We start from the raw sequence: 22,577 nt of genomic DNA, 5'->3' as shown, positions 1-22,577 counted from the left end.
TCAGTCATGGGGCGACGCTGGAGCTGGCTCAGTCACTGTTCTGAGTATGCAGAGCGACGGCTGTAACCACGACCCCGGCACTGATTGACACTGGTCTGCACTGGGGCTGGCTGTCAGTTAGGGCCGTGACTGAACCAGCTCCGGCGCCGCCCTCATGACTAAAACCGGTACACTGTGGGGGGATAAAGTTCATTTTTTTCCTCATAGTGTTCGGCTAAGTGCAGGCATCGGGCGGGTTAGTAACGCTATTCACCTGCAGTTTAACAGTATGTCTGTAGGTTATTAGTGTATTTTCCTGGTGACAGGTTCCCTTTAGGAAAGGCAAATTCTTCATATATAATATCCATGTAGTTCTTGGACAATGACAAATTCTAGCATGTTACATGCGTCGTGACATTGCTGGGAATTGTAGTTCCCAGTTGGCGGATATGCACAAGTTACAGACCACTGATATGGTTTTACAATTCACCATATACATATAACTTATTTTATGGCAGAGTTATATACTTTTTAGGACTCCTCCATACGCTAGAGCCAGGGACACTAGGCCGCCCTGTGAATGCACAAAGCTGCAACGCCTTAGTGTACTGTTGTACTCTGTAGGACTCCTTACAGACCTCCATGTAAGTGTGGCACCCCAGGGGTCTGGTTTCCACAGTAACGGCAATGTTATGTCTGAGAGCAGGTGGGAGGTCTCTTGGTCAGGGATCCTGTGCATGCCACACCTCCTGCCCAGTCCTGGGAGGGGAAGAACTTCCCCTATATAAACCTAGGGCTGAGGCAGGGTTAGTGAGTAGAGAAGAAGTAGAGACAGAGAAGCAGATATAGGAAAAGAACATCAGGAGCTCTGTGGGAGCAGTGCTACAAGGAGTCAGGGGCTGGCAGCTGCAGAGCTCACCCTGACTGAGAAGTTATCACCGGACCCGGAGTCCGAGGCTGTGGGGACTAACTCCTATCCAGCAGCAGAAACCGACCGGCAGGGGATTGCAGGTCCTCTGGCCCAGAAACCCGAAGGCACGGTCACACGCGTGGGACCAGCACCGCCGTCGTGGAGCGGAAGCTACTAGAAGGCCCCGAGTCACCGGCCATACGGGTGAGCACCACACGGTACACTCAGGGACGTGGGCTACTTATACCCGCCTCTAGCAAGGTAGCTGGAAGAGTATCGTTAGTTTGGGAGGCCTACAACTCCGCCTGGCCAGGGGAGATCCCATCTGCTCAAGGACTGACCAGGCCCCAATCGCTAGCCAGTACTCCGGGAGGGTCTATCTTTGTCACCAGTAAAGACCCTGAACTACACCGTACCGTCTCCGAGTGGTTCCTGCTACCCCCATCATCCACGTCGGCTGCCCTGAGGCCATACCCCTCCCGTTGGGGGTTATACTATCACGCTGCACAATCCTACCACCGGCCTCAGCGGTCTGCCCTGCAGCAGCAGCTCCTTAGCTGTACTCAACGGGTGGCGTAGTCGTCCAACATCTACCGCTAATACAGCGCCACTTAGTCTGACTCCCTGGGCACGGACCGGATCACCGCCACGAGACTACAACCTTCAAGAGATCCGGCTCCGGGTAAGCTCCCGCGTGCGCAACGCAGCGCGACACAGGCCCAGGGGCGCGTCAACTTTTGGCGTAGTCGGCAGGATTTCGTGCCCGCAACCACCGGGTACTGCGTGCCTGAAAAAGACAGTTCAAACTTACCATTGGTGAAGATTCCCGCCATCCGGCGCCATCTTCAGCCTTCTTCCCGCCATCGGTGAAGATTCCCGCCATCCGGCGCCATTTTCAGCCTTCTTCCCGCCTTCCGTGGAGTTTTCCCGCCGTTGGACGCCATCTTGAAGACGCCGCGCGGGAAGAAGAGGGGCGTGGACTCCGAAAGCGCGCGAGAACTGAAGCCCCGCCTCACGTCCGGACGTTGCGTAAGGTCCTGGAAGGAGCCCAGCAGACGCCGACGTCACAGGAGCGCGACGGAAGGTCCTCAACCCTGACGATCCACTGCGGAGCCGCGGCCTACGGAAGAGGATCATCGCAAGGTAGGCCACGGTCCACTTGGGGGGAGAAGGATGTCGGATACGGAGGAGAGCTTCACCGCTTCAACCCCCGCCAGCGCCACCGCTGTTGCGGTCATGCCTTTCACCATGCCCTATATCCCGGGGGCAGCCTGGCTACCCCAGTACTCAGGGGAGTCACATACCCTGCATGACTTTAGAGAAAAGCTGGATAGCCTCTTCCAGGTGTACCCCCTCACAGAGGAGCAAAAAGTGAGCATCCTGGTGGCCCAATTAACCGGGGCAGCCCAAAGGGAGGTAAAGTCCTGGCCACCTGGGGGGAGGACTGTCGCAGGGATACTAACCCGGCTGAGGGACACCTTTGATACCCGCACCTCAGCCGAGATCAAGCTTAGATTCTACGGGTGCAAACAGCGGGCACATGAGAGTATAAGGGACTATGCCCTGAACCTACAAGAGGCCCTGAGAGCCATTAAGCAGACCGACCCTGATGGCGTGGGAGACGAGGACAGGCTGTTGACTGAACAATTTATAGAGGGTTTATATTGCAATGCCCACCGAACCCAGTTGCGGGCAATGGCCTTACAGGACCCTCATCTGGGATTTGCACAGTTCAAGGACAGAGCCATCCGGGTGCTCCGAGAACCAGCACCAGGTGGCGTTGTGACCCACAGACGCCCCACTACCACTTACCACCAGGAGGCGGCGCCCTTGTCGGCAGGGCCTGTGAGAGCTGATGCGCAGGCTTTGAACAATGACCCGGCTCCAGACCTGCACCATCAGGTCCAAGAGCTAGCTAAAAGCGTTGCTGCGCTAACCCGAACTGTGCAGTCTTTACAGGTTTCCACTCCAGGGAAGATCCAGCTGGCATCCGGACCGGAGGACATCCCGTGGCGTCGACCAAGGAGGACCCCACCGGCCAGAGGAAGACCCAGCGACCGATACAACGAGGACGGACGACCCATCTGCCGCCGCTGCAATCAACCCGGACATATGGCAAGGTACTGTCCTTTAAACTGGCACAACCTGGGGTAGAGGGCCAACCCCCAGGAAAAAGATCATCAGGCCCATCGAACTGGCGCGACAGATATGTGGGAGGACGTCCAGTCTTGCCTGTGGTACTGGATGGCATCCCTATGAGTGCCCTATTGGACACCGGGTCACAGGTCACCACTATCCCGTACGTGCTCTTCAAGCAGTACTGGAATGACTCGGATATCACCCGCTACCCTGACGACGACTTGAGTATCATCGCCAGCAATGGTCAGCCCGTGCCACAGATTGGATTTAAAGAGGTGACCATTAAAATCGGTAGAGTCGAACTGGCAGCACAGGGACTGATCATTGTAGACATTGACAAACACGAGAGTCACCCAAAGATAACTCTAGGAACTAATGTAATTGAAAATTGTCTTGCAGAGGTGATTTTCCTTTTACAACAGGTTGCCAAGAACGCCAGCTCCGGCCAGCAGCGAGTGCTCCAGAAAGAGATCCGGGCACTGATGCGACGGCAACAGATAGAACTCTCCGGTGGTGAGATTGGTAGCGTAAGAATGTGTGACCCTTTCCCTATTGCCATGCCCCCAAAAAGTGAAATGATGATTTGGTGCCGGGCAGCTATTGGTCTGAGAGGTAGAGATTACCAGGCAATGGTAGAACCAGTTTACTCAGACAGTAGGCCCACCATTTTGACAGCACGGGGGGTGGTCAATGTACGCCATGGGAGGGTGCCCGTTCGCATAATAAATATCGGGAAGAGGGAAGTGTACCTGCCCCGGTATGCCACGCTAGCCAAATTGTATACCATCAATCAAAATTCCATACAGTCCGTAGAACCCTTGCCTCCATTTTCCCCGGAGGAAGGTAACGGCTCTAAGGAAACCATGGAGGACTGGTGTCAGCAACTACATTTGGGTACTGACTCCACTCCCTCACACCAGAAACAGGGAGTCTATCGGGTGGTTCAAGAGTACGAGAGAGTGTTTAGTAAACACCCGTTAGACTTCGGGCGAGTCAAAGGGGTGGAACACCACATCCCCACGGGAGACCATCTTCCCATAAAAGAGAGGTATCGACCCGTACCCCCTGCACACTACCAACACGCCAAGGGGATGCTTAGGGACATGAAGGAGGCTGGGGTGATCAGGGATAGCTGTAGCCCCTGGGCAGCTCCACTAGTCTTAGTCAAAAAGAAAGACAACACCATGAGGATGTGTGTAGATTACTGGAAAATTAACCGTATCACACACAAGGATGCGTACCCCTTACCAAGGATAGAGGAGTCTTTGGCTGCTTTAAGATCTGCTAACTTCTTCTCTACCTTGGATCTCACTAGCGGGTACTGGCAGGTTCCTGTAGCAGAGGCGGACCGGGAGAAGACCGCATTCACCACCCCGATGGGACTTAGCGAGTTTACCTGTATGCCGTTCGGACTCTGCAACGCACCGGGAACCTTCCAACGATTAATGGAGTGCTGTCTGGGCCACAGAAACTTCGAGACGGTCCTGTTGTACCTGGACGATGTCATCGTATATTCCAAGACTTATGAGGACCACCTGAAACACCTGGCGGAAGTGTTCGAAGCTCTGGCAAGCTACGGCTTAAAGGTAAAACCCTCCAAGTGTCACCTCTTGAAACCAAAGGTGCAGTACCTGGGACACGTGGTGAGCGCTGACGGAGTGGCTCCCGACCCTGATAAGATCACCGCAATTAAGGAATGGCCAAGTCCCTCCAGTGTAAAGGAAGTGCGGCAGTTCCTCGGGTTGGTAGGCTATTACCGCAGATTCATCCCCGGTTTCACCAAAAAGGCAGCTCCTATGCAGGACCTCCTGATAGGCCAGTCCCGGAAGGCCAAGAACCAGAAGCTGCCCTTCAAATGGGAGAAGTTAGAAGAAGAGTCCTTCCGCCAGCTGAAGATGGCCCTCACGGGGGATGAAATCCTGGCGTACCCTGATTACAGCCAGCCCTTTATCCTCTACACCGACGCAAGTAACATCGGGCTAGGAGCCGTACTGTCCCAGGTCCAGCAGGGGAAAGAACGAGTAATCGCTTACGCTAGCCGAAAACTGCGACCCACCGAAAGAAACCCTGAGAATTACAGCTCATTTAAGCTAGAGTTCCTGGCAGTGGTGTGGGCAGTCACCGAACACTTTAAGCACTACCTCGCTTCTTCCCGGTTCACCGTGTACACGGATAACAACCCGTTGACACACCTGGACACGGCAAGACTCGGTGCCCTAGAGCAGAGATGGATGGCCCGTCTGTCCAACTACGAGTTCACAATCAAATACCGGGCAGGACACTCCAATACCAACGCGGACGCCCTGTCCAGGATGCCAAACCTACCGGACGTAGGAGAAGATCCAGAGGGACTGGAAGAAGTCGAACTCCCCGCGTTCCACCGTCATGGGACTATCCAATATTCCCATCGGGTAAGGAGTAAGCAAGCCGCTACGTTTAACCCCTTGCCTCACTACAACTGGGAGGAAACGCAAGACAGTGACCCTGCCGTCCGGCTGGTGAAGGAGATGCTGACTCGGCCAGAGGCTCGCCTTGACCCAGACGCTCCGGAGGAAGCCAAGCAACTGTGGGCTGAGAAGAGTCGACTGTTCCTTTACAAGGGGAAGTTGTGCCGCAGAATGGTTAACTCCCGGACGCATGAACTAATCTGGCAAGTAGTGGTGCCACGGAGAGACGCAGCCATGGTGATGGAGGCATACCACGACGGGGCTGGACACTTCGGATGGAAGAAACTGGAGTTCCTGCTGCATGGGCGGTTCCACTGGGTAGGCATGAGGGGAACCATCGAGAGGTGGTGCAGAGACTGTGGCCCGTGCAACCTAAGAAGGAAGGACCGCGCCAGCCAGAAGACTCCTCTGCAGTCCATCGTCACCCGGCAGCCGTTGGAACTGGTAGCCTTGGATCATGTAAAACTGACCCCAAGCAGAAGTGGCTACGTCTACGCGTTAACCATTGTGGATCATTACTCCCGGTTCTTGGTTGTCGTCCCCGTTAAGGACTTAACGGCTCAAACAGCAGCTAGAGCCTTCCAGCAGCACTTCTGCCGTCCACACGGGTACCCGGACCAAGTGCTGACGGACCAGGGACCTGCCTTTGAAGCGGAGGTCTTCCAGGAATTCTGCAATCTGTATGGCTGCCGGAAGATAAGGACGACACCCTATCATCCGCAAACTAATGGACTTTGTGAGAAAATGAACCAGGTGGTAATGGATCTCCTGAAAACGTTGCCCCTGGAAGAACGCAGTCTGTGGCCTGAGAAGCTGCCCGATCTGGTGGACCTATACAACCACATCCCGGTAGGTTCCACCAACTGTACCCCGGCTTACCTAATGAGGGCGAGACCTGGTAAGTTACCTGTTGACCTGGAAATGGGAGTCCTGACACCCGAGGACACTTCACCAGAAGCAGACTAGGACACAGAGAGGCAGGAGCAGTACCGGAAAGTACAGGAGAGCGTGGAGCGAAGTCTCTGTCAGGCTAGGGAAAGACAAGAGAAAACTTACAACCAGTATGCTCCCGCTGTTCCCCTGGTACCCGGAGAGCAGGTCTTGAAGAGGAAAAGACGGCTCCACAAGTTGGACGACCAGTGGGAGAAGGACCCATACACCGTACTGCCCTCAAGCCACGAGAACCCGAAAGTCTGTACCATCAGTAAAGACGGAGGGGAGACCATAGCCATTGTATCCCGGGATCACCTGAAGAAGTGTCCTGAACAGCTACGGAACCCTGAAGAGGAACAAGAAGACCATCGACCCGTAGAGGAAAGGGAGGATATGGTTAGTACTGTGCTCGGAGACTTCCCTCGGTCCTGGACTCAAGTCAATGGTGCAGTTGTGGTACTCGTCCTCACGTTCCTCCAACCAGCATCCCAAGTGCCTACGGAGCAACAGGTAGAGCTGGAAGAGCAGCCGGTCCAGGAGGCAGAAGACTCCACACAAGCAGAACAGGAGGATCAACCCTCTGCTTATAGTGAGCCTGCCGTACCCCTAGTGAGCCAAAGAGCCGGTAGACAGCTGCCCAGTTTACCCTTGACAGCTCCTACACCCTGTAGTTCAGGGCCAGACAGTCAACTCCGTAGGTCCACTAGGGCCACTAGAGGCCAGTTACCCGCACGTTGGAGGATTTGAAGTGTATAAATTGTTTTATTTGTGGTTACCTGTTTTTCTTGTTGCTTGTGTATAATTATGTGTTTCTAGTTATTTTTAGGAGTCCTTGGTGGATTTACCGGGAATCCTTGTACATGGTTGGAGCGTAACCTAGGAATGGACTAAAGACTGTTAAGGACTCGGTGTTAGAACCTTGCTGTTAGGTTTTTTTTCCTTTGCTGGTCACATGACCTTGTTGGCCTATTTAATCCTGCTCCGCCCTTCTGGCTTTGCTGGACTTCATTGTATATCTACTTTCTAGCTAGCCTGTGCTCTGTATCTAACTCTGTTAGTTTGCTTGGTCTACGGACCTCTATGTTCTATCTATTTTGTTTGTTCGTCTGTCTGCTACTATTTCTGTTAGGAGGTGTCCTATATTCCTCCCAGTCCTTAGAACTTGTAGGGATTCCCTCCTCACATCTATAGGTCTCCGTACAGACTAGATTAGGACTTTAGCAGGTCTGATCGTAGGATCAGGTTCCCTGTTACATCGTAGGGATTCAGCTGAGTCTTATAGTAGGGACAGATCTCCTCTCTTTCCTTAGCTTTGGTAGCAGAACATAACAGTAAGTCCAGCCTGCAAATTCTCTAAGGAAAGATTTTTTTTTTTTTTTTTTGTTCCATCATGGTGTCGGTTCAGGATTTGGCTAAACACCTGCAGGGACTCTCTCTGGAAGTGGCCGAGCTCCGTCAGCACGTGAGTAACTGTCCTGGAGCATATTTCTTGGAGCCTAAGGTATGTTTGCCGGATTTATTTTTTGGTGAACATCGAGAATTTTTTTCATTTAAAAATGCTTGCTTATTGTATTTTCGTTTGAGACCCAAGTCCTCTGGGGATGAATCCCAGCGCGTAGGGTTCATAATGTCACTTTTGCGCAAAGAGCCTCAGGAGTGGGCCTTTTCTTTGCAACCTAGTGATACATGCTTCAGATCAGTGGATAGTTTTTTTTCTGCTTTAGGACTATTATATGATGATCCTGACCGTGTGGCATCAGCTGAGACTGAGTTGAGACGTTTAAAACAAGGATCAGGTAATGTCGAAAAATATTGTACTCATTTTCGTCGTTGGTCCACTCAAACAGGGTGGAACGATTCTGCTCTGAAAAGTCTATTTCTTGCTGGGCTCAGTGAAAGGGTTAAAGACCTGCTAATTGCTTATCCTACACCTGAGGATTTGCAACAGGCTATGCAATTAGCTATACGGGTGGATAGAAGACTGCGTGCTAGGGTTAATGAGAGCAAATCCTCTGCTATGTCAGTTTCTGGTTATGATAATGTGTGTACTAACAGTGGTGAACCGATGGAGATTGGATCGGTGGCACCTCGCTCTCAAGAAAAAGACCGTCGTTTTTCAGAAGGCTTGTGTTTCTATTGCGGAAAATCTGGTCATTTGATTAAAGGCTGTGAGCTTCGTATGAAGAAAGAAAAAAAAAATGGTCAGTCACGCCCGTATTGCCTGTTTAAATTCCAAGGGTATATTTTTAGCTGCTTCCACGATTGCTCAGGAAAAATTAATGGAATTTCGGGTGTTTGTTGATTGCGGGTCTACACTGAATGTAATTGATGGGGGATTCGTGGAAAAACTCAATTTAAAACCTGAACCTTTATCATCCTCCATTGCTGTGGTTTCTGTGGATGGCTCCCCTTTGAAGAATATTACTCTCAAGGTCAGTGAATTTCCTCTCACTATTAATGGTGTTCACCATGAGAAATTGGATTTGGTAGTGTTGAATAACTTGCCTTCTCCAGTAATATTGGGATTGCCCTGGTTAAAATTTCACAATCCTGTACTGGATTGGTCTACCAGTGAAATTAAATCCTGGAGCCATAAATGTTATGACAAGTGTTGTAACGGGCGTATTGCAGCTTTGGATAGGGGAGAATTGCCTGTTCCTATTCAGGATTTTTGGAGAGTTTTTTCTGAGAAGGAATCGCAGGTTTTGCCTCCCCATAGAGACTATGATTGTTCTATTGAATTTGTCCCTGGAGCGACTCTTCCTAAAAGTCGTTTATTTAACCTTACCATTCCTGAGAGGAAGGCTTTGGAGGAATACATACAGACAAGTTTGGCCGCCGGTCACATTAGGCCCTCTAAGTCTCCTGTGGCGGTTGGATTTTTTTTTGTAAAAAAAAGGACGGCGGTTTACGTCCTTGTCTGGATTTTCGTGAGATTAACAAAATTACGGTACGCAATCCTTACCCACTGCCATTGATTCATGATCTGTTTAACCAGTTATTGGGGGCCAAGTGGTTCTCTAAAATTGACCTTAAGGGGGCATACAATCTGTTGCGCATGAAGGAGGGTGATGAATGGAAGACTGCTTTTAACACTCCTGTGGGTCATTTTGAGAATCTGGTTATGCCTTTTGGTCTTACTAATGCTCCTGCATTTTTTCAGAATCTGATTAATGACATCCTTAGACCTTTGATCGGTAAAAATGTGGTTGTGTATTTGGATGACATTTTCATTTATTCGCCAGATCTGGAGTCTCATTGGCGGAGCGTGCGTGAGGTATTACAGTTATTAATGGACAATTCGCTTTTTGCTAAGCTGGAGAAATGTGAGTTCGCTGTACAGAGAATTAGTTTTTTGGGCTACATTATCTCCAGCAAAGGTTTTGAGATGGATCCGGTTAAGGTTCAGGCTGTGCAGGAATGGCCTAGGCCTATTGGTTTGAAATCGATACAGAGGTTTTTGGGTTTCGCCAATTACTACAGAAAATTCATAAAAAAATTTTCTAGTATTGTCAAACCTCTGACTGATCTCACCAGGAAAGGTGCTGATGCGGTTCAGTGGTCTTCTGAGGCCATTGAAGCTTTTGTGTATCTCAAGGAGAGGTTCACCTCTGCTCCCATCCTTATGCAGCCTGATGTTACTAGGCCGTTTTTGGTTGAGGTTGATGCTTCCTCTGTGGGGGTTGGCGCAGTATTGTCTCAGGATAACGGGGATGGATTACATCCCTGTGCCTTTTTTTCAAAAAAATTTTCGGAGACTGAACTGAATTACGATATTGGTAATCGGGAATTATTGGCTATTAAACTCGCATTTGAACACTGGCGCCACTTCTTGGAAGGTGCAGAATTTCCCGTTCAGGTTCTTACGGATCATAAAAATCTGATATATCTTGATGCTGCCAAGCGCCTGAATGCCCGTCAGGCTAGGTGGGCACTGTTTTTCTCGCGGTTTAATTTCTCCGTTACTTACATCCCTGGTACTAAGAATGTTAAGGCGGATGCCTTGTCTCGCAGTTTTTCTCCCATAGTCGGTGCTGAGAAAGAGGAAAACATTTTACAAGAAGGTGTTGTGATAGCTGCTTTAGACTCCGTTTTGGAAGATGAGATTCTTAAAGCACAGGAGAATGCCCCATCTAACACTCCTCATGGGAGGTTGTTTGTGCCTGGGACCTTTAGGAGAGATTTGTTTGTTGAGTGTCACGAATCTCGGTTGGCAGGTCATCCCGGAATCTCTGAGACCAAGAGACTGGTGGGTCGCAGTTTTTGGTGGCCTGGATGGCAGAAGGAAGTCATTAAGTGGGTGCGCCAATGTACTATATGTGCTAGATCTAAGTCCTCACATACTCCTGCTGCGGGGTTGCTTTGTCCTTTGGAGGTCCCCAGTGCTCCTTGGACACATTTGGCTATGGACTTTATAACTGACCTTCCCTCCTCTGAGGGTTTTACTGTCATCTGGGTGGTCGTGGACCGTTTTAGCAAGATGTGTCACTTGGTTCCCTTCGTCAAACTGCCCTGCGCTAAAACTCTCGCTAAGGCCTTTGTCAAGGAAATTGTCAGACTTCATGGCGTTCCTACTGACATTGTTTCTGATAGGGGTCCTCAGTTCGTGGCTCGTTTTTGGCGTGCCTTTTGTGACAGGTTGGGAATTCATTTGTCGTTTTCGTCCGGATATCATCCTGAATCTAATGGCCAGACAGAAAGGAAAAACCAGGATGTTGAGCAGTTCTTGCGTTGTTTTGTGGCAGACAATCAAGAGGGGTGGTCTGAGTTTCTGCCACTTGCCGAATTTGCTCTGAACAATCATACATCTTCTTCTGCTGGTTGTTCGCCTTTTTTTTGTTGTTCTGGGAGACATCCGTCGTTTGGGTCGTTCTCCAAGTTGGGATCTGCCGTGCCTGAGGAGGAGAATTTTTCCGGTGATTTGGAAAGAGTTTGGACGGATGTGCGTGGTAATCTTCAGGAGGCCAACAGAAAATCTAAAGACTACTTTGATAGGAAACGACAGGAGGTTTTGTTCGCTGTTGGTGACATGGTTTGGTTGTCCTCTAGGAATCTGCGGTTGAGGATTCCTTCTAAGAAATTGGGTCCCAAGTTTGTAGGGCCCTTTAAGGTGCTTCAGGTTGTCAACCAATCTGCTGTTAGGTTGGAGGTTCCTACCTCCTGGAGAATTAATCCGGTCTTTCATGTCTCTCTGTTAAAAAAAGCTGTTGTGTCGGATGGTGACGCCTCTGCCTCTGTTCCTCCGGTGGTGGAGGACGGGGAATATGAAATTTCTCGCATCCTTGACTCTAGACGGTATAGAGGTAGTTTGCAGTATCTTGTGGCCTGGAAAGGTTTCGGACCCGAGGATAACTCTTGGGTGAGGTCAGATGATGTTTCCGCGTCCAGACTTATCAGAGCGTTTCACAGGAGATTTCCTGATAAGCCTGGTCCTAGGGGATCCGGAGGATCCTCTTAGAAGGGGGGGTACTGTTAGAACCTTGCTGTTAGGTTTTTTTTCCTTTGCTGGTCACATGACCTTGTTGGCCTATTTAATCCTGCTCCGCCCTTCTGGCTTTGCTGGACTTCATTGTATATCTACTTTCTAGCTAGCCTGTGCTCTGTATCTAACGCTGTTAGTTTGCTTGGTCTACGGACCTCTATGTTCTATCTATTTTGTTTGTTCGTCTGTCTGCTACTATTTCTGTTAGGAGGTGTCCCATATTCCTCCCAGTCCTTAGAACTTGTAGGGATTCCCTCCTCACATCTATAGGTCTCCGTACAGACTAGATTAGGACTTTAGCAGGTCTGATCGCAGGATCAGGTTCCCTGTTACATCGTAGGGATTCAGCTGAGTCTTATAGTAGGGACAGATCTACTCTCTTTCCTTAGCTTTGGTAGCAGAACATAACACTCGGGGCAGGACAGACCCCTACCTGGTTACGTCTCCCTGTTTTGGTGAAATGGACACCTTACTTTTCTTCAAAGACTGCACCCGGTTGCGGACACGCCGTAACCATCTTTATGTGTTTTTCTTATTGTATTATTATTGTTTATACCTTGTTATGTTTTTCTAAAAATATGTTTAGTCCCGGAGTACTAAATTTCACTAGGGGGGAATGTGGCACCCCAGGGGTCTGGTTTCCACAGTAACGGCAATGTTATGTCTGAGAGCAGGTGGGAGGTCTCTTGGTCAGGGATCCTGTGCATGCCACACCTCCTGCCCAGTCCTGGGAGGGGAAGAACTTCCCCTATATAAACCTAGGGCTGAGGCAGGGTTAGTGAGTAGAGAAGAAGTAGAGACAGAGAAGCAGATATAGGAAAAGAACATCAGGAGCTCTGTGGGAGCAGTGCTACAAGGAGTCAGGGGCTGGCAGCTGCAGAGCTCGCCCTGACTGAGAAGTTATCACCGGACCCGGAGTCCGAGGCTGTGGGGACTAACTCCTATCCAGCAGCAGAAACCGACCGGCAGGGGATTGCAGGTCCTCTGGCCCAGAAACCCGAAGGCACGGTCACACGCGTGGGACCAGCACCGCCGTCGTGGAGCGGAAGCTACTAGAAGGCCCCGAGTCACCGGCCATACGGGTGAGCACCACACGGTACACTCAGGGACGTGGGCTACTTATACCCGCCTCTAGCAAGGTAGCCGGAAGAGTATCGTTAGTTTGGGAGGCCTACAACTCCGCCTGGCCAGGGGAGATCCCATCTGCTCAAGGACTGACCAGGCCCCAATCGCTAGCCAGTACTCCGGGAGGGTCTATCTTTGTCACCAGTAAAGACCCTGAACTACACCGTACCGTCTCCGAGTGGTTCCTGCTACCCCCATCATCCACGTCGGCTGCCCTGAGGCCATACCCCTCCCGTTGGGGGTTATACTATCACGCTGCACAATCCTACCACCGGCCTCAGCGGTCTGCCCTGCAGCAGCAGCTCCTTAGCTGTACTCAACGGGTGGCGTAGTCGTCCAACATCTACCGCTAATACAGCGCCACTTAGTCTGACTCCCTGGGCACGGACCGGATCACCGCCACGAGACTACAACCCTCAAGAGATCCTGCTCCGGGTAAGCTCCCGCGTGCGCAACGCAGCGCGACACAGGCCCAGGGGCACGTCATAAGCACTCCTATTGCTATAGTTACATATGGCTAGGTACCTATACAATACTGTGGCCAAATGTCATTATTCATATAAAGGTAGGGTCACACGACCGTTTCCTCCACATTTGAGAAAAACAGTCCAATTATCCTGATCAGACTGATTCATTTGATCAGAGTAGCATCAGTTTTTCTCAGACATGGAGAGAAAAAGAAAAAAAAAAAAAAGGTTCTCCACCTTTTCACAGACCTATAGACTTGCATTGTCAATTTTGATCCAACACGTGGATCAAAATTGGACATATCTCCAATTTTTTCCTCAGATCACTCAGTCCCATATAATATCATAGGTATGATTGCTATCTGTAAAAACCACGGATAGCGCTCGTCCAAGAAAATTGGTCTTGTGCACGAGCCCTAACTCATACAGTTGAAGGCAAACAAATATAAGTAATATCTGGTAAGTCAATTTCAAATTAGAAGGTGAAAGACATGAATGAAAAAATATTAACCCCTTACTTACTGGGGACGTATTAGTACGCATATTTGCGTACTGCCCGTTCAGTGAGGGCTGCTGCGCTGAGCCCTCACTGAACGGAGCACATGTCAGCTGATTCTTACAGCTGACATGTGCCCGCAACAGCCGTGGGTGGAATCGCGATCCACCCGCGGCTGTTAACATGTTAAATGCCGCTGTCAATCTCTGACAGCAGCATTTAACGTGCGCTTCCGGGTAGCGCGTCATAAGCCCCGCCCACCGGCGACCCCGTCACGTGATCGCGGGTCGCCGATGGGTGGGCATGACAACCCAGGGTCTGCAGCAGACGCCTGTGGTTGTCATGATCTTGTCGCTATGAGCGCCACCTAGTGGTCGGCGCTCATAGCACAGGACCATTTCTGCTGCATGCAGGGGACCTGCTCGTCCCCTGTATGTAGCAGAGGCGATCGGATAGTTGCTGCTTCTAGTCTCCTATGGAGACTATAGAAGCATGCAAAAAGTAAAAAAAAAAAAGTTTTTAAAAATATAAAAAAAAATAAAAAATTTTAAATCACCCCCCTTTCGCCCCATTCAAAATAAAATATAAAAAAAAAACAACCCACATACACATATTTGGTATCGCCGCGTTCAGAATCGCCTGATCTATCAATATAAAAAAAAGAATTAATCCGATCGGTAAACTGCGTAACGAGAAAAAAATTCTAAACGCCAGAACTACGTTTTTTTGTCGCCGCAAAATTGCAATAAAATGCAATAACGGGCGATCAAAACATCGGATCTACCCCAAATGTTATAAATAAAAACATCAGCCCGGTGCGCAAAAAATAAGCCATCAACCAGCCCCAGATCACGAAAAATGGAGACGCTACGTGTCTTAGAAAATGGCGCTATTTTTTTATTTTTTTTTTTACCAAATTTTGGAATTTTTTTTCACCACTTAAATATAAAAGAACCTATACATGTTTGGTGTCTATGAACTCGTAATGGCCTGTAGAATGAGAAGGGTAGGTCAGTTTTAGCATTCACTGAACGTGGTAAAAAAAATAAATAAAAAACAACTGTGGTATTGCACTTTTTTTGCAATTTTACCGCACTTGGAATTTTTTTCCCGTTTTCCCGTACAGGATATGGTAAAACTAGTAATGGCATTGAAAAGTACAACTTGTCCCGCAAAAAATAAGCCCTCACATGGCCATATTGACAAAAAAATAAAAACGCTATGGCTCAGGGAACAAGGGGAGCAAAAACGAAAATGCAAAAACGAAAAATGCTCCGGGGCTTAAGGGGTTAAAGGGGTTGTTTACTACTTTATAGTATCCCCCCCCAATGTATCCCCCCGGGGCCCCTAAGGATTTTTGTAATTACCTTACGTTGCAGATAATGCCTGTGAGTGGTCCTATCACTGGCAGCTCACAGGCATCACGTGACCCCCGGCTGCAGCCGGCTCTGACATCCGCTGATGTCACGACCGACAAGTGCTGGCAGCAGCTGGGGGTATTTTTCTTCCTGGTTCCATGGTAGATGCCAGGCTGTGGGTGGGGTTATCCCCCCACGTCACACCCGGCATCCACCGCACGCTTTGCCTCTCCCCATTCATTGGGAAAGCGCACAGTGGATGCTGGGTGTGACGCGGGGGGTGTAACCCTGCCCACAACCCAGCAGACACTGCGGGGACCCCAGCACTGAGTCACGCCTCACTTGTCGTGACGTCAGTGCGGGGTCACGTGATGCCTGTGAGTGGCCAGTGATAGCGCCGCTCACAGGCATTATCTGCAACGGAAGGTATTTACAATAAGTCTTAGGGGCCCCGGGGGGGGATACATTGGGGGGGGGGGGTAATCTAAAGTAGTGCACAACTTCTTTAAGTAAAATGAATGAAGGATTTACAAATAGTTTAAATATATCTGTAGATAAATTAGTACATATATCACAGCAATGTACAAGTATGTCTAAGCCTAGTAGTAGAGATTGAATAATTTATCCTTAGATGAAACAGACATGTGTCCCCACCTTAGAAGTTACTGCAAATGATCTTTCACACCCCTCCTTACACACCCAAAGTTTCCTTATTCTTTCTATGATGCCATGTGACAGTCATGCTGACTTCATGAAATTACAAATTACAAGTTCTTCATGCAAAGAACAAAATAAATACATAAGTGTACTTAGGTCACCCTTGTAGGCCATTTTGACGTAGCAAAAATAATTTCCAAATATAAATTTTTTAGTTGTCCTCAGATATAATAATCTTTATAATAATCTTTATTTTATATAGCGCCAACATATTCCGCAGTGCTTTACAGATATCATTATCACTGTCCCCATTGGGGCTCACAATCTACATTCCCTATCAGTATGTCTTTGGAGTGTGGGAAGAAACCTGAGATCCCGGAGGAAACCCACGCAAACACGGGAAGAACATATAAACTCCTTGCAGATGTTGTCCTTGGTGGGATCAAGTTTTACAAAAGTCTATTCATCTGTTTGCTTATTATGTTGATTCTTTTTTAAAGAAGGGTGACAGTAACAAGCAGCATGGTCGCCATTACTACTCCTATAAGAATTGTCACCCAGCTTTTATCTACATATACAGATATATTGGATGCATATTAGACACATTTGCCTTCTATTTAGGACTCTAGTAAGATAGACAGCATCTCTTTATGGGGGGTGTCATGGGGTCATCTCACACATAAAATTGCTTGTTCAAATATGAGTACAATGAAGGCGTTTAGTAGATTTTTTTACAACTGGACGGAAAAGGACAAATCATCTTAAATATTTGTTATTGACATTACTTTAAAGTGAAGTGAGTTCTAAGGCTTGGTTCAGACAGAGGTTTTTCCGGGGGATTATGAAGCGGATCCACTCCAAAATCCACATCAAAAACTGCTTTGAATATTTTCTTTGAATACTGTTTGATGTGGAATTTAAAGTGGATCCTCTTCTGAATCCACATAAAAAGCTCTGTGTGGATATACCCTAAACTTCACATGCGGCCATTATTTACATGAAAGTTTAGTTGGATAGTCCCTTCAGATTAATGTAATGGCTGAATATACATAGAGGTTTTCCTTCCCAAGGTCAATTACAACAAGTCCTGGTAATAGATGACTTTCAGAGTTCAGCATCATTTAAGTAGCATTACAGGGGGCACAGAACTCAGATGCTCCCACATTGTGCTGACATCTCAGCACTGTTCAGTGAATGAATCGGAATGGCGCGGCTGGGGATGTCACCCAGCGTGAACTTGTCACCTCCATTCTGAAGAGTTTGATCAATGGAAATGGAAACTGCTGAGTAGTGATTTTCTTTAGTCAGTAAAAGGTAACTTGTCCATTGGGGGTCAGAATAAGGAACTGGACGGGGATTTAATAAATACAAACATATCACAATATAACTGTATAAGCCTTTGCAAAGGGGAACCCAGAAAAACTTAATTCTACCACTTGATCAAAGCAAAGAATTAACATGGTCAAGCATCAAATATCAAATTTAGCTTTGCTACATCTTGTTGTTTTAACATATATAAAAGATATTTGTAGAATTCTACTGTACATTGAAACAAAAAAAAAATATGGTAAAGAAGGCAAAGCAGAGCAAATGATTGTGACCATCTTTCCCATCACTCACCAGTTCTCCTGCATCCATTGAATGGCTTTTTGGTCATCAAATATTTTTTCAAAATCATATTCTTGCAGGAGCAAGACTGATACATTATGCTCTTCCATGTCTGCAGTGGAAGTGAACACAAGTGTGCTCCGTCCTGGCTACTTCTTCAATGAAACAGGACCGGTAAAGGAAAAGCCTGTTTAACCAGTATCATCAGTACAGGCTCCCCACCCCTTTACTAAGCACAGCCTGCGCCTTCCTCACCTATAGCATCATGTGCAGAGATAAGCAGGTAGCAGTTACAAAACGTTAGTAATTACACAATATTGTCTACTGTATCTCTCAAAACATGAATATGAAGACTTGCCTCATATTCCTGGTGTGACATGCAACTCCATCACAGCACCACTTTCACTCTTTTATTCTGACAGAATGGAGACTGTCATTATCAATAAATAAAGTACAATTCATGCAAACAAAGTATTCTGGCAAACTAATAGGACTACTGATTTATTACTGTTAATTGAATATCCATACATCTCTTTTAATCTGTCCATCCATGTAAGAGATAATTATTGTTAATGATCTGATCTATCAATAAAGGGAATCTGAAAGTAGGATCAACCCTCCTAACTCGTCTATATGGGCATGTAGGTCATAGGAAGCTGAATAAAATGATACTTTGATATCTGCGATTTTTCTTATAAGTAAATGAGCTGTATCAGACTCTGGGGAGGACACTGCCTGGAAGATACCTCTACCTCCAGAGCTAAAAGGGGAGTTACCAGTGTGATGTGGGATGGCCGCTCTCTGCTCTCCTGATCTCACTGCAGAGCTGTGTGTGATTATGCCTGACACACCTGCAGGTTCCTCTCACCTTCAGCTTCCAGCTCACAGGCAGACAGGGTTACAATATTGCCGTAAAGCAGAGCTCAGATTTCTGCAAAAAATGTGTTTGCAGGAAGACAAATTTAATTTCTCCTGTTTTGCGTTAGTTACTTGTCTCACACTGGTAACTCCCCCTTTCATGAAAAATAATCTCTGGAGTCAGATTCTCATTAGCGTCTGGCCCATAGTCCTGAACAGCTCATGTACATAAAAGAAAAACATGGATTTTTCTGGAATAAAACATCAGATCATAGATATCAAGGTATCATTTTTTTCAGCTTCCTGTGACTTACATGCTCATATAGACGGCTTAGGAGGGTTGATCCTTCTTACAGATTCCCTTTAAAGCACTAAGGGCAGAAAATGAGTAAAAACAATAAAAACAACTATTATTCACCTTTATTAAATTCTCATTATCTCCGAGGTCTCTGCTGGTCCTGCAGTAATGATTCACCTGACCAATCACTAGTTTCAGTGTACATGTGTCTTAGGGCTCATTCAGACAAGTATATAATCAGTCTATGTGTAACATACGGACAGCACACAGACAATGCAAGTCAATGTGATAGTATATACGGTACATGAACGTCTTAACTCATGGACTGTATGTAAAAAAAAAACAGCACACACTACTTTGATCTGTTTTTCAGTTCAAACTTGCCCACTAGTCAACGAGTGTACAAAAAATTATCACATATAGATTACCATCACAGCTCCACTTCAGTTATTAAAATAGAAAACTGTGTTTGCCCTTTTACTATTTATTAACCCCTTTACCCCCGAGGGTGGTTTGCACGTTAATGACCAGGTACATTTTTACAATTCTGACCACTTTCACTTTATGAGGTAATATCTCTGGAATGTTTCAACGATCCCCCTGATTCTAAGGCTGTGTTCACACGATGCGTATTTCATGCGTTTCCGCGGCGTTTTTGCAGTTGCGTAAACGCCGCGGAAACGCATGAAAAACGCATGGTAGAAGGGAAGCAATGTTCCCCAATGGAAATCCGCATGTGCTGTGCCCATGATGCGGATTTTTCCGCAGCGTTAACGCTACGGTCAAAAATCCGCAGCATGTCAATTAATTTTGCGGAAACGCGGCGATTTCGCCGCCATTGACTTGCATTAGAACGCGCCAATTCCGCAAGACTGCATTTGTACTTGCGTAATTGGTGCGTTCTAATGTGCGGATGGTACCCGGGTGTGGAGGAGAGGAGAGTCTCATCCACACCCAGGTACCATTAAAAAAGCTGTAAAAGAAGAATAAAATAAAAAATAAATGTATTCTTACCATCTGTCGGCCCGCACAGCGCTCCCGCTTGGTTCCCGGCACTTGCAGTGAGTTGTAGAACCTGCGGTGACGTCAGAGTCATGTGACGGGTCACGTGACGCTGACGTCGGCAGGTCTTTCAATTCAAAGTTGCCGGCGAGGGAGAACAGATTGAGCAGGACAGCGCGGGCCATCGGAGGTAAGTATATACACTCTCTCGGTTCACATTGTATAAATCCATGCTGTTTGCATGGATTTATATAGTGTGACCTAGTTATCATGCACTTTCCAGGTGATGCTAACATCGCCTGGAAAGCGCTTGTCAATCTGCATGCGGAAACGCATGTGAATCTGCATGTGGATCCGCATGTATTCTGCAGGAAAAACGCATGCACAATCTGCATGCGTTTTTTCTGCCAGGGAGATGCAGAAATGATGCAGAAATTTTCTGCTTCATTTCTGCATCGTGTGCACATACCCTGAGACTGTTTTTTTCGTGACATATTGTACTTCATGATAGTGGTAACATTTATTTGATATGACTTGCATTACTTAGAGAAACAAATCTGAAATTTGGTGAAAATATTGAAAATTTAGCAATTTTCAAACTTTGAATTTCATGCGCTTAAATCAGAGAGATATGTCACACAAAATAGTCAATAAATAACATTTCCCATATATCTACTTTACATCAGCACAATTTTGGAACCAAAATTTGATTTGGTTAGGAAGTTATAAGGGTTAAAAGTTGACCAGTGATTTACAAAACCATTTTTTTAGGGACCACATCACATTTGAAGTGATTTTGAGGGGCCTTTATGACAGAAAATACCCACAAGTGACACCATTCTAAAATCTGCACCCCTCAGGGCACTCAAAATCACATTCAAGAAGTTTATTAACCCTTCAGTTGCTTCACAGGAATTTTTGGAATGTGGAAGAAAACAATGAACATTTAACTTTTTTTTACAAAAATATTACTTTAGACCCAATTTTTTTTATTTTCAAAAGGGTAACAGGAGAAATTGCACAATACCATTTGCTGTCAAATTTCTCCTGAGCACGCCGATACCCCATATGTGAGGGAAAACCACTGTTTGGGTGCACAACAGGGCTCGGAAGGGAAGGAGCACCATTTGCCTTTTTAAATGTAACATTTGCTTGAATAATTAGTGGACGCCATGTCACTTTTGGGGAGCCCCTGATGTGCCTAAAAAGTAGAAACCCCCACAAGTGACACCATTTTGGAAACTAGACTCCTCAGGGATCTTAACTAGATGTGCGATGAGCACCTTGAACCCTCAGGTGCTTCACAGAAGTTTATAACATTAAGCTGTAGAAACAAAATTTTCACATTTTTCCCACAAAAATGTTTTTCAGCGCCCAATTTTGCATTTTCATAAGGGTAACAGGAGAAATTGCACCATACCATTTGTTGTGTAATTTCTCCTGAGTAAGCGATACCCCATATGTAGGGGGAAAACCACTGTTAGGTCAACATATTGAATAATTTGTCATTAGTTTTGAGCGCAAGTGTTTGAGTTCGCATTGGTTACTAAGGTATGCACCATGTATCATGGGTGCTCAAGTCCCCACCTCTCATGTTTCACGGTTGTTAGACACCCAAAAAAAACATGCAGGGATCGCTCGTGCATGGCAGGCAATCCCCGTGAGGTTTTTTGGATGTATATAATATAGGGTGGAGACTGGAGCGTGTCACTCGAGCACCCGCGATTCTCGGGGCATACCCGATGCCCATTCAAGTAGTTAGAACTTGCGCTTAATACTAGTTGCCATATCATCATCATTTTTTGCTTTACTTTTGAAAAAATCCCAACCCCAACATAACCCTAACCCCAACCTTAATACAAACCCAACCCTAGCACAACCCTAACCCTAGCACAACCCAAAAAAACGTAACCCTAGCACAACCCTAACCTTCGAACAACCCTAATCCTAGCACAACCCTAGCACAACCCTAACCCTAGCACAACCCTAACCCTCACACAACCCTAACCCTAGAGTTTATTTTTTACGCCGTTCCTCATGTGGTGATTAGTTGACTTTATTCTACGGGTCTGTGTGATTACAGCGATACCAGATTCATATAGAGTTTTTATGTTTGGCAGCTGTCACACACTAAACAATGCTTTTTTTTGCAAAGACTAGTTTTTGCAATCATTTTTCCATATTTCAGCCGACAGAGTCATGTAAGGGCTTGTTTTTTGCGGGACAAGTTGATGTTTTATTGGTACCATTGATAAGACAGCATTATTCTTCGGGTCAGTACGTTTACAGCAATACTACATTTAGATAGTATTTTTATGTTTTGCCACTTTTACACAATAAAAACTATTTTATAGAAAATAGAATTTTTTTGCATCGCTTTATTCTGAGAGCTATAACTTTTTTATTTTTCAGCTGATGGAGCTGTATGGCAGCTTGTTTTTTGCAGGACAAGATGACAGTTTGTCTTTTTGATCGCGTTTTATTCCATTTTTTGTTTGGCGGTATGATGATGAATCGGTTTTTACTTCATTTTTAATTTATTTTTTTGCGGTGTTCACTAGTTAACTAGTGGGACAGTTTGTCAGGTCGTACTGGACGCGGCGATACCATATAAGTGTACTTTTATTGTTTTTTTTTTCATAATAATATTTATGAGTATAGTATATTTTTATTTTTTGGATTACGTTTTTCTTTTTTCTTTTTTTATATTTTTACAGTTTTTTTTTTATTTGTTTTTCACTTTCTGATGTTTTTACACTTTGTCCCACTATGGGACTTTCATTTTTTGCAGGCTAATCGCTTGCATAGCATAGGGATG

General features: G+C 46.7%; 1 protein-coding gene across 1 annotated transcript in view; it reads right to left on the bottom strand.

Moving 5' to 3' along the window:
- LOC141273667 (very long chain fatty acid elongase 6-like) overlaps positions 1 to 17,814 on the bottom strand; it is a 50,651-nt gene extending 32,837 nt beyond the window's left edge. Inside the window, exon 1 of the mRNA XM_073685832.1 lies at positions 17,614 to 17,814. Within this exon, the coding sequence (XP_073541933.1) occupies positions 17,614 to 17,711 (98 nt within the window). The 5' untranslated portion in view covers positions 17,712 to 17,814. The remainder of the gene's footprint in view (positions 1 to 17,613) is intronic.
- Positions 17,815 to 22,577: the final 4,763 nt, after the last annotated feature.

Source organism: Phyllobates terribilis, unplaced genomic scaffold (genome assembly GCF_046119375.1).
Source record: "Phyllobates terribilis strain yellow unplaced genomic scaffold, ASM4611937v1 Scaffold_5__5_contigs__length_657084704, whole genome shotgun sequence".
Taxonomy (NCBI): domain Eukaryota; kingdom Metazoa; phylum Chordata; class Amphibia; order Anura; family Dendrobatidae; genus Phyllobates; species Phyllobates terribilis.
Note: the sequence above shows the minus strand (reverse complement) of the source record. Positions and strands in the feature narration are given on the sequence as shown.